Genomic DNA, 12698 nt, shown 5'->3' with positions numbered 1-12698 from the left:
GCCTGCCACAGATGCATCTGTCCATGACAGTATCGGTAGGAGTGACCACCGCACAGTCATTGTGGAGACAAAGTCCCGCCTTCACATTGAGGATACCCTCCATCGTGTTGTGTGGCACTATCACTGTGCTAAATGGGATAGATTTTGAACAGATCTAGCAACTCAATACTGGGCATCCATGAGGCACTGTGGGCCATCAGCAGCAGCAGAATTGTACTCGAGCACAATCTGTAACCTCATGGCCCAGCATATCCCCCACTCTACCATTACCATCAAGCCAGGAGATCAACCCTGGTTCAATGAAGAGTGCGGGAGGGCATGTCAGGAACAGCACCAGGCATACCTAAAAATGAGGTGTCAACCTGGTGAAGCTATAACACAGGACTACTTGCACGCCAAACAGCATAAGCAGCAAGTGATAGACAGAGCTAAGCGATCCCATAACCAATGGATCAGATCTAAGCTCTGCAGTCCTGCCACATCCAGTCGTAAATGGTGGTGGACAATTAAACAATTCACTCCACAAATATCCCCATCCTCAATGATGGAGGAGCCCAGTACATCAGTGCAAAAGATAAGGCTAAAGCATTTTCTACAATCTTCAGCCAGAAGTGCCGAGTGGATGATCCATCTCACCCTCCTCCGGAGGTCCCCAGCATCACAGATGCCAGTCTTCAGCAAATTCGATTCACTCCACGTGATATCAAGAATCGGCTGAAGGCACTGGATACTGCAAAGGCTATGGGCCCTGACAATATTCCAACAATAGTACTGAAGACTTGTGCTCCAGAACTTGCCACGCCCCTAGCCAAGCTGTTCCAGTACAGCTACAACACTGGCATCTACACGATTATGTGGAAAATTGTCCAGGTATGTCCTGTCCACAGAAAGCAAGACAAATCCAACCCGGCCAATTACCACCCCATCAGTCTACTCTCGATCATCAGCAAAGTAACGGAAGGGGTCATCAACAGTGCTATCAAGCAGCACTTGCTTAGCAATAACCTGCTCACTGTTGCCCAGTTTGGGTTCTGTCAGGGCACTCAGCTCCTGACCTCATTACAGCCTTGGTTCAAACATGGACAAAACAGCTGAACTCCCGAGGTGAAGTGAGAGTTACTGCATTTGACATCAAGGCCGCATTTGACTGAATGTGGCATCAAGAAGCCCTAGCAAATCTGGAGTCAATGGGAATCAGGGGGAAAACTCTCCGCTGGTTGGAGTCATACCTAGCACAAAGGAAGATGGTTGTGGTTGCTGAAGGTCAATCATCTTAGCTCCAGGATATCACTGCAGGAGTTCCTCAGGGTAGTGTCCTCGGCCCAACCATCTTCAGCTGCTTCATCAAAGACCTTCCTTCCATAAGGTCAGAAGTGGGGATGTTCGCTGATGATTGCACAATGTTCAGCACGACTCGCCACTCCTCAGATGCTGAAGCAGCCCATGTCCAAATGCAGCAAGACCTGGACAATATCCAGGCTTGGGCTGACAAGTGGCAAGTAACATTCATGCCATACAAGTGTCAGGCAATGACCATCTCCAACAAGAGAGAATCCAAACATCACCCCATGATTTCAATGGCATTACCATCTCTGAAACCTTCACTATCCACATCCTGGGCGGTTACCATTGACCAGAAATTGAATTGGACTAGCCATAGGAATACTCCCCACTTTCCTGGATGGGTGCAGCTCCCACAACACTCAGGAAGCATGACACCCTTCAGGACAAAGCAGCCGCTTGATTGGCACCCCATCCACAAACATTCATTCCCTTCACCACCGACGCACAGTAGCAGCAGTGTGTACCATCTACAAGATACATTGCAGCAACTCGCCAAGGCTCCTTAGACAACACCTTCCAAACCCATGACCACTACCACCTAGAACAAGGGCAGCAGATAGATGGGAACACCACCACCTGGAGTTTCCCCTCCAAGTCACTCACCCTCCTGACTTGGGAATATATCGCCGTTCCTTCACTGTCGCTGGGTCAAAATCCTGGAACTCCCTCCCTAACAGCACTGTGGGTGTACCTACACCACATGGACTGCAGCGGTTCAAGAAGGCAGCTCACCACCACCTTCTCAAGGGCAATTAGGGAAGGGCAATAAACGCTGACCCAGCCAGCGACGCCCACATCCCATGAATGAATAAAAATAAGGAACTGGAACAGCAGCAAGAGGGTGACAGGAGGAGAAGAGACCAAGATGGTGATGGATTCAGTGCAGGCAAAGTGGCTTCAGCTGTGTCTGACAGAGAGAGGGCGTGTGTGTGAGAGGGGGAGGATGACGGGGGGAGGGAGACAGGGGGGGGGGGGGTAGGAGAAGAGGGGGGTAGGAGAAGAGGGGGGTAGGAGAAGAGGGGGGAGGGAGACGGGGGGGGGGGGAGACGGGGGAGACGGGGGTGGGGGAGTCTGTCCTTGGGCTGGGATTTTAACTTTACAAACTAAAGCTGGAACAACAATAACCAAAGAGGAAAAAGTGAAATCCTTTCCAGTGGCTTTTCTTCTCTTTCATGATTTGTCCAATCAGTTATTTTGGGAGTAAAGTTTTAAGGAGAGAAAGCTGGGGGAGGGGAAGAATCCGGATTCTGGGGGAACATCCAGATTTTACTGTTCCCCTTAGACTCTTCTTTTAATGTTTCTGCTATTGAAGTGTCCGCCTGGAAAGAAGCTTTTTTAGTTGTTGTTGTTCCTGTGTTTTCATTTTGAAACAAGCAGGTTTTCCTGTGTGAAACCAGTCGGGAGTCCGGTGGAGGGAGGGCGATGGACTGGGCGGCGATGTTGGATACTTGGCCACCTGCTCAGCACCAGAATCGCTTGTTTTTTTAATATCCTTTAATGGAAGGGGTGAGTGAGTTTACAAATTCCTGCTGACTTCAATCTTTAGATCTAAACAGCCCCTGAAAACCAAAAAGTAACCCCTAAAAATCAAATAGTAGCCCTCGAGAAAAAAAAAGCATTTTGACCCCACACCCCCTGACCCAGGCTAAGGGAGGGGGCTGTAATCACACACTCCCTGACCCAGGCTAAGGGAGGGGGCTGTAATCACACACTCCCTGACCCAGGCTAAGGGAGGGGGCTGTAATCACACACTCCCTGACCCAGGCTAAGGGAGGGGGCTGTAATCACACACTCCCTGACCCAGGCTAAGGGAGGGGGCTGTAATCACACACTCCCTGACCCAGGCTAAGGGAGGGGGCTGTAATCACACATTCCCTGACCCAGGCTAAGGGAGGGGGCTGTAATCACACACTCCCTGACCCAGGCTAAGGGAGGGGGCTGTAATCACACACCCCCTGACCCAGGCTAAGGGAGGGGGCTGTAATCACACACTCCCTGACCCAGGCTAAGGGAGGGGGCTGTAATCACACACCCCCTGACCCAGGCTAAGGGAGGGGGCTGTAATCACACACCCCCTGACCCAGGCTAAGGGAGGGGGCTGTAATCACACACTCCCTGACCCAGGCTAAGGGAGGGGGCTGTAATCACACACTCCCTGACCCAGGCTGGGATTCTTCTGATAGCCTCCAGCACTTTAACAGTTTCCTGGCCCAAACTGTTGCTTTTTCACTAATATGTCTAGACCTCCACCCAGCAGGATGTCCAGTCGCTTTTTCATCAGCCTCCCCAACACCCGCTCCCCCAACTCCCGCTCCCCCAACACCCGCTCCCCCAACACCCGCTCCCCCAACACCCGCTCCCCCAACACCCGCTCCCCCAACACCCGCTCCCCCAACACCCGCTCCCCCAAGTCCCGCTCCCCCAACACCCGCTCCCCCAGCACCCGCTCCCCCAACACCCGCGCCCCCAACACCCGCTCCCCCAGCACCCGCTCCCCCAACACCCGCTCAACACCCGGTCCCCCAGCACCCGCGCCCCCAACACCCGTGCCCCCAACACCCGCTCCCCCAACACCTTTCTATGAAAGCACAGGGATGCAACACCTACCCTCTTACTCTCTTCACCATCCGAGGGGGGCAAACACTTCTCCCAGGTGAAACAGTGGCTTACTTGTGCTTTTTTGGATTTATTACACTGTGCTCACTGCTCACGGTATGGTCTCCTTTACATCTATGGTCTTCCCAACAAAGATTGAGTGGCTGCTTTGCAAAATATCTCCATTCAGTTCAGAGGTGTCATTTTAAACCTTCACCCCACTCTTACACTGACCTCTGCACTCGGTTTCATGCTCTGCAACAATGAAGCTCAACATCAATTTGCACCTCATCATTTGATTGGGCCTCTGGACTCATTTAAAAGTTTCAGATGAAACCTTTGCTCCCAATTTATCACATGGAAGTTGCTAACAATGATTCAGCATTTTCACATTTACACTTCGCAAACGACCACCTTTTGGTTCTTTACTTGCCTCATCTCCTTTTGTCTGATGCCATCCATCCCTTTTTAAATGTCCCATCCAAAGGATGCCACCTCTGACAGTCCCACGCTCCCTACCCCAGACAGTGCAGCACTCCCTCAGTGCTTTGGAGTGTCAGCCTAGGTTATGTGCTGAAATCCTGCAGTGATGCTGAACATAAACTCTGACTTAGGGATGAAAGTGTGGTTCATCTCTCCTGCTTTGCGCCCAGTCACAGAGCTGCCCTCTTGTCCTTTCCTCCGCACTCCACTACCGTTAAAAGCTGTTACACCTTCAGCATCTTCCAGTTCCGATGAAAGGCCATTTAAAGTTTCAGGTCAGTGTTTCTCTCTCCAAAGAAGCACCCAGACCATTGAATATTTCCAGCATTTTCTGTTCAGATTTCAGATTTCCATCATCTGCAGTATTTAGCCTAATCCCTACTCATGCTCACTATCAAATGAGCCCAGCTTGAGACTGGGTGGGGGGTAAAATTGAATGAGGGTGGGATAGGCTTGGAGGTGATGCTTTCTGTGGTTGAATAGTCTGCTTGCAATCACCATCGTCGGTCACAGGTGGATAAAGTAGCAGGGGGCCACAGATTGCTGAACCCAGTCAGAATAAATACAATCTGCCTTCAGGAAGAGGCAAGGCCAGAGCAGACCATCATGGACTTCAGAGAGAGTCACAGTCACTGAAAATATCTGCCTTAACTTATGAATTCTGCCAAGAACATCACTGAGCAGCAACTCCCCGTCCCCTCCACTATTCCCCCTCCCAGCAGAACTGCCCCCTCTACAATTTCACATGAGACCTGCAAAGCAATCTGTGAAAAATAAAAGCGACATTTATTCTTAACCTTGGATTAGTGAAGGTGGCAAATATGGAAACCAAGTTTCATTCACTGAACTGTATATATTGTCCAGTGATCATGCAGTCGTCTCCAAGTCAGAGTTGATGTTCAGCCATCAGTGCAGGGTTTCAACACATAACCTAGGCTGACACTCCAAAGCGCTGAGGGAATGCTGCACTGTCAGTGATGGCATTTTTTGGATGAGACATTAAATGGAGGCACCAGCTAACCCTCTTGGGTGGGTGTAAAAGGTCCAACAACATTATATCAAGTAGAGAAGCTCTCCCTGCAATCCTGGCCAATAATTATCACATAGCAATAAGTTGCATATACATAGCACATTTAATATAATAAAAGATCCCAAAGCCCTTCACAGGGCTTTTTAAATCAACTATCACCCTGAGTCGGTAGTTAGGGAGACAAATGCAATGTTGGCATTTATTTCGAGAGGACTAGAATATAAAAGCAGGGATGTGCTGCTGAGGCTTTATAAGGCTCTGGTCAGACCACATTTAGAATATAGTGAGCAATTTTGGGCCCCGTATCTCAGGAAGGATGTGCTGGCCCTGGAGAGGGTCCAGAGGAGGTTCACGAGAATGATCCCAGGAATGAAAGGCTTAACATATGAGGAACGTTTGAGGACTCTGGGTCTATACTCGATGGAGTTTAGAAGGATGAGGGGGGATCTGATTGAAACTTACAGAATACTGAAAGGCCCGGATAGAGTGGATGTGGGGAAGATGTTTCCATTAGTAGGAGAGACTAGGACCTGAGGGCACAGCCTCAGAGTAAAGGGAAGACCTTTTAGAACAGATGAGGAGAAACTTCTTTAGCCAGAGAGTGGTGAATCTATGGAATTCATTGCCACAGAAGGCTGTGGAGGCCAGGTCATTGAGTATATTTAAGACTGAGATAGATAGGTTCTTGATTGGTAAGGGGATCAAAGGTTATGGGGAGAAGGCGGGAGAATGGGGTTGAGAAACTTATCAGCCATGATTGAATGGCAGAGCAGACGCAATGGGCCGAATGGCCTAATTTCTGTTCCTATGTCTTATGGAGCCACAGAGGGCAGATGACCAAGTTTGGGCAGAAAGGTAGGTTTTAAAGGAACATTTTATAGGAAACACTCCCTAAAATCTCTCTCTTTGACCAAGCTTTTGGTCATCAGATGCAATATCTACTTATGTAGCTTGATGTCATATTTTGTTTCCTAACTACAAATATAAGTTGTTTTTGTTGCAAGAGACAGAGGTTTATGGAGGGAATTGCATCATCTCAACCAAAATCACTAAAAATAGATTAAGTGATCATTTCTCACATCGCCATGAGCGGGATCTTGCTGTGTGTATATTAGCTGCAACATTTCCTGTCTCGCCGAAGTGACCACATTTGCAAAGTGATTCATTGGCCGGAAAGCGCTATGGGATCTCCGGAAAGATGTTTTGCTGCTAACACAAGTGTAAATCCTTCCAGAAAGTCAGTCAGAGCAATGCCACAAACTCTGCTGTTCAGCAGGAAGCCCCTGACCCGCGAGTGGAAGGAACAGTTGCTGAATGCAGATGTTTGGAAGCAGTTTACAGTTCGCCAGCTGCCGAATGTGAGCCAGGATGTGCAGCAGTGCCAGTCGGATGTGTCACTCAGGGTTTGTAATGCAGCCCGCGCTGTTTTACTCACCTCTTCCCTCCCACATTCAGATGTATAATTTCTCCAGGTTGCGCTGAATTTGCCATCCTCCCACCATCCCAGTAAACTCCCCCCCAACTTCCTCAAACTTTGTCTCCAAACAAAGTCAGCAAACCCTGCCCTCTGCTGATTGGCTTAAACCTGACCCAGTCATTCAACCTCATGGTTTGATTGGTCAGGTTAGATGTCAGTTCAAACCTCTTCCTTGTTCCCGGGGTTCTTTGCAGCAGCTGCAATGTCCACATTTCCAGACACCTCCTCTGGACTGACAATTTCTTAAAGCAACAGGACACTTAGAATTCATTGTAAAAGCCACAGAAAAGCAAACAGCTTCAATCCCAAAAGCATACATTTTCTCAAAGGTATTCAAGACTACTTTCTAAAACAAAAACAAAAATAGCTGGAAAAACTCTAAAACAACGTGTTCTTCAACCAACAAGATAAATTCTGAAGATCATCTTAGATTCAATCTAAGATAAAGGCAAAAAACTGCGGATGCTGGAAATCCAAAACAAAAATAAAAATACCTGGAAAAACTCAGCAGGTCTGGCAGCATCTGCGGAGAGGAACACAGTTAACGTTTCGAGTCCGTATGACTCTTCAACAGAACTAAGTAAAAATAGAAGAGAGGTGAAATATAAGCTGGTTTAAGGGGGGGTGGGGCAGGTAGAGTTGGATAGACGGCCAGTGATAGGTGGAGATAACCAAAAGATGTCATAGACAAAAGGCAAAGAGGTGTTGAAGGTGGTGATATTAGCTAAGAAATGTGATAATTCAGGGTAGAAAGCAGGACGAGCAAGGTACAGATAGCCCTAGTGGGGGTGGGGGGAAGGGATCGAAATAGGCTAAAAGGTAGAAATAAAACAATGGATGGAAATACATTTAAAAATAATGGAAATAGGTGGGAAAAGAAAAATCTATATAAATTATTGGAAAAAAGGGGGATCGGAAAGGGGGTGGGGATGGAGGAGAGAGTTCATGATCTAAAATTGTTGAACTCAATATTCAGTCCGGAAGGCTGTAAAGTGCCTAGTCGGAAGATGAGGTGCTGTTCCTCCAGTTTGCGTTGAGCTTCACTGGAACATTGCAGCAAGCCAAGGATGGACATGTGGGCATGAGAGCAGTGTGGTGTGTTGAAATGGCAAGCGACAGGGAGGTCTGGGTAATGCTTGCGGACAGACCGAAGATATTCTGCAAAGCGGTCACCCAGTCTGCGTTTGGTCTCTCCAATGTAGAGGAAACCGCATTGGGAGCAGCGAATGCAGTAGACTAAATTGAGGGAAGTGCAAGTGAAATGCTGCTTCACCTGAAAGGAGTGTTTGGGCCCTTGGACGGTGAGGAGGGGCGAAGTAAAGGGGCAGGTGTTGCATCTTCTGCGGTTGCATGGGAAGGTGCCGTGGGAGGGGGTTGAGGTGTAGGGGGTGATGGAGGAGTGGACCAGGGTGTCCCGGAGGGAACGATCCCTGCGGAATGCCGCCAGGGGGGGTGAAGGGAAGATGTGTTTGGTGGTGGCATCATGCTGGAGTTGGCGGAAATGGCGGAGGATGATCCTTTGAATGCGGAGGCTGGTGGGTTGATAAGTGAGGACAAGGGAGACCCTATCATGTTTCTGGGAGGGAGGAGAAGGCATGAGGGCGGATGCGCGTGAGATGGGCCAGACACGGTTGAGGGCCCTGTCAACCACCGTGGGTGGGAAACCTCGGTTAACGAAGAAGGAAGACATGTCAGAGGAGCTGTTTTTGAAAGTGGAATCATCAGGACAGATGCGACGGAGGCGAAGGAACTGAGAGAATGGGATGGAGTCCTTACAGGAAGCGGGGTGTAAGGAGCTGTAGTCGAGGTAGCTGTGGGAGTCGGTAGGCTTGTAATGGATATTGGTGGACAGTCTATCACCAGAAATTGAGACAGAGAGATCAAGGAAGGGAAGGGAAGTTTCAGAGATGGACCATGTGAAAATGATGGAGGGGTGGAAATTGGAAGCAAAATTAATAAATTTTTCCAGGTCCAGACGAGAGCATGAAGCAGCACCGAAGTAATCATCGATGTACTGGAGAAAGAGTTGTGGGAGGGAGCCGGAGTAGGACTGGAACAAGGAATGTTCCACATACCCCATAAAGAGACAGGCATAGCTGGGGCCCATGCGGGTACCCATAGCCATACCTTTTATTTGGAGGAAGTGAGAGGAGTTTAAGGAGGAATTGTTCAGTGTGAGAACAAATTCAGCCAGACGGAGGAGAGTAGTGGTGGATGGGGATTGTTCGGGCCTCTGTTCGAGGAAGAAGCTAAGGGCCATCAGACCATCCTGGTGGGGGATGGAGGTGTAGAGGGATTGGACGTCCATGGCGAAGAGGAAGCGGTTGGGGCCAGGGAACTGGAAATTGTTGATATGATGTAGGGTGTCAGAGGAATCACGGATGTAGGTGGGAAGGGACTGGACAAGGGGAGAGAGAAGGGAGTCAAGAAAGCAAGAAATGAGTTCCGTGGGGCAGGAACAGGCTGACACGATCGGTCTGCCAGGACAGTCCTGTTTGTGGATTTTGGGTAGGAGGTAGAAGCGGGCCGTCCGAGGTAGGGAGACTATCAGGTTGGAAGCTGTGGGAGGAAGATCTCCAGAGGAGATGAGGTCAGTGACAGTCCTGGAAACAATGGCTTGATTTTCAGTGGTGGAGTCATGGTCCAGGGGGAGGCACTTCCTCCTACCTCACTCAATCTCTTTATTTCTGTTTGCAAATTGGGTTCAATGTGGGCAACTGTGAGGTCATTCACTATAGATTCTAAAAAGAGATTGGAATATTTTCTGAATATCAGAAATCAGTCTACTCTTGATCATCAGCAAAGTTATGGAAGGGATCGACAACACTGCTTTCAAGCAGCACTGACTCAGCAATAACCTGACCACTGAAGCTCAGTTTGGGTTCCGCCAGGGTCACTCAGCTCCTGACCTCATTACTGCCTTGGTTCAAACATGAAGAAAAGTGCTGAATTCAAAAGATGAGGTGAGAGTGACTGCCCTTGACTTCAAGGCCGCATTTGACCGAGTGTGGCATCAAGGAGCCCTAGCAAAACTGGAGTCAATGGGAATCAGGGGGAAAACTCTCTGCTGGTTGGAGTCATACCTAGCACAAAGGAAGATGGTTGTGGTTGTTGGAGGTCAGTCATCTCAGCTCCAGGACATCACTGCAGGAGTTCCTCAGGGTAGTGTCCTAAGCTCAACCATCATCAGCTGCTTCATCAATGACCTTGCCTCCAATATAAGGTTAGAAGTGAGGATGTTCGCTGATGATTGCAGAATGTTCAGCACCATTTGCAACTCCTCAGATATGGAAGCAGTTGCTGCCTATATGCAGCAAGACCTGGACAACATTCAGGCTTGGTCTGATAACTGATGCTATATAGAATATTACTTTATAATGTCACCGGCTGGACATATGTATGTATTGTTACAGTGTGCAGTTATGATATTACAAATGTTTAGAAAATTGTTTTAAAGATTACATTAAAAAAAGTCTTGGACTGAGTTTAAAAGCTGTTTCAAAATGTGTCCAAGCTGCCAGACAGAATTGTAGATTTCAGACTGGGAAAATATAACTAACGAGGGAGCTGAAGTAGAAAAAAAGACAGCCCTTCCTTTAACAAAAAGAAAAATTGCTGGAAAAGCTCAGCAGGTCTGACAGCATCCATGGAGAGAAAGACAGAATTAACGTTTCGAGTCCGTATGACTCCTCTTCACAGCTTCTCCACAGATGCTGTCGGACCTGCTGAGTTTTTCCAGCAACTTTTGTTCTTGTTTCAGATTTCCAGCATCCGCAGTGTTTTGCTTTTAATCCTTACTTTAATTCTGGTTCACTGTGGGCTCGTCCAGGAGATAACAAAGTTTTGTTGACACCACATTGTAAGAATGTAAATTGTGCATTGTCCAGGACAGAAGCTAAGGAACACAGGTGGGAGAAGGGCTGTTTGAAGTGTTGATGCCTCATTTGGGAGATGACTTGGCACTTATACAAGTCACATGATAGCAGTAGCTCATTTAACTCTTGCATTAAGCATTGAAAAGGGCAGGAGCTGAGAGAGCCACAAAAAAACATCTTAAAGATGCTTCAACCCAGAGGAAGACAGAGAAAGGCATCTAACAACAGCCACTGGCCCGCGGTAAAGTAACTGGGCAGCTAAAAGTGCCTTACCTGCAAAACATAAGTAAGGAACGTTCTCTCCTCCCTGTAAACCGGATTCCAGCGACTAAGCTCACCTGTTAAAACAAGCTCTGACAATTCGACAATGGAAGCCAACGCAGCTGGAGAGACAATCCTACAACATCAACATTTTCACATCAGACAACACAACATCTCGACTTCAAAACTATCAGGCCTGCACCCAATACGGACTAAACGGATCCAATTTTTATAAGTGTCATTTTATCTTCATTTGTAATTAATCTTTGTGTGTGTATGTGTTAGGAACTTTGGGTGGAATTTTCTGCTCCAGAGACTGAGTGCAGTGTTGGGCAGGAGAAGCAGCATGGTTCCCTCCGTTCCTTCTGTGCCAGGTCGTCTGCTTTTCAGCTCAGTATATATATATATGCATGAATGTATAGCACGTCGTATCTCATGGCTGGGGTGGGCTGCGATTCTGCCACCCCACTGTTACCTCATTGGCTCAAATTTCCCGGTACTATATTTAAACAGCACCCGTGCACACATTGACTCTCAAAAGAGGCAAGCGCTGTGTGCCCAAATTCAGGGATGACACTCCTCAAGGAAGCCGTGGACCAGCGGGAGACCCTATGCCCCCGTGATGGGAGCCAGAAGCCCACCAGCCTCACCACTAAGGCTTGGGAGGAGGTCTCCAGGGTGGTCAGTGCCTGTGCTCTATGAGGAGGACCCCAACCCAGTGCAGGAGGAGGATGAATGATTTCATCTGCTCTGCCAGAGTAAGTCAACCTTCTGCTCAGTCTCGACTCACGCCCTCATAAGGCCATCAGGCATTTGCAGGGTTACAGTCCACAGGGATGTCACACACGACCAGCACAAAGGACATCACCACTGATTCTCTCACGTACACTTCTACATATCCATTTCTTGTCACACCCTGGACAAGTCACATCTTCAGCCCTTACATAGGCCCACTCAGCACATACAGCAGGGAGACATGCTTATCATATGCTTTGGCATCTGTCCTGCTCACAGACAGTCCAACTGTCTTAATGAAGGAAAAGATCATCCACAACAACATGGAGAGATCCCTGACTGGAGGGGGATGCAGGAGCTCAGACCATTCACTGCCTACAAGGAGCAGGCGCAGGGCTGGGCAGTCAGGACGAGGACCATTCTTGCGCCGAAGGCAAGATCATCGTTCCCCAATACACCAGTGAGGCCTCATCCACTACTCTTTGCCCACCCGCCAAAACTCTGATTGCTTTTTAATGTAGGTCACTATCCAGCCAATCATTAATTATGTATTCTCCCTATTAAAGGCACCGGGCCATCAGCCCCAGCCCCCAGGCCACTCAGGTGCAGGTCATGAGGACCCACTGGATGTGGAGCCATCATTGCTTTCATCCACACCCTCCACCAGTGCAGAGACACGCACCTTGGGGGCACCTAGTTGTAGAGCAGGCTCGGGGTCTGCTAGTTGACAGAGTTCAAGACAAGGTGAGCAACCTTCATTGGGAAAAAGAAAACCTGTTGATGGACCTTCACACACTGCAAGATTCCCTCAGGTCAAAGTGTGTACCTCTGGAAAAGTATAAAGAGAAGCAGAAAGAATTCAGCACCTCTCTGGACAAACTGAAGAATAAGTTGGCAG

General features: G+C 48.5%; 1 protein-coding gene across 1 annotated transcript in view; it reads right to left on the bottom strand.

Annotated features, from left to right (window-relative positions):
• Nucleotides 1-7016, bottom strand: part of shkbp1 (SH3KBP1 binding protein 1) — a 68121-nt gene extending 61105 nt beyond the window's left edge. Inside the window, exon 1 of the mRNA XM_078536532.1 lies at nt 6888-7016. Coding sequence (XP_078392658.1) covers nt 6888-6943 — 56 coding nt within the window. The 5' untranslated portion in view covers nt 6944-7016. The remainder of the gene's footprint in view (nt 1-6887) is intronic.
• Nucleotides 7017-12698: the final 5682 nt, after the last annotated feature.

The sequence above is a fragment of the Cetorhinus maximus genome, unplaced genomic scaffold (assembly GCF_964194155.1).
Source record: "Cetorhinus maximus unplaced genomic scaffold, sCetMax3.hap1.1 HAP1_SCAFFOLD_1287, whole genome shotgun sequence".
Taxonomy (NCBI): domain Eukaryota; kingdom Metazoa; phylum Chordata; class Chondrichthyes; order Lamniformes; family Cetorhinidae; genus Cetorhinus; species Cetorhinus maximus.
The sequence above is the reverse complement of the archived record's forward strand: the minus strand, read 5'-3'. Positions and strand labels throughout refer to the sequence as shown.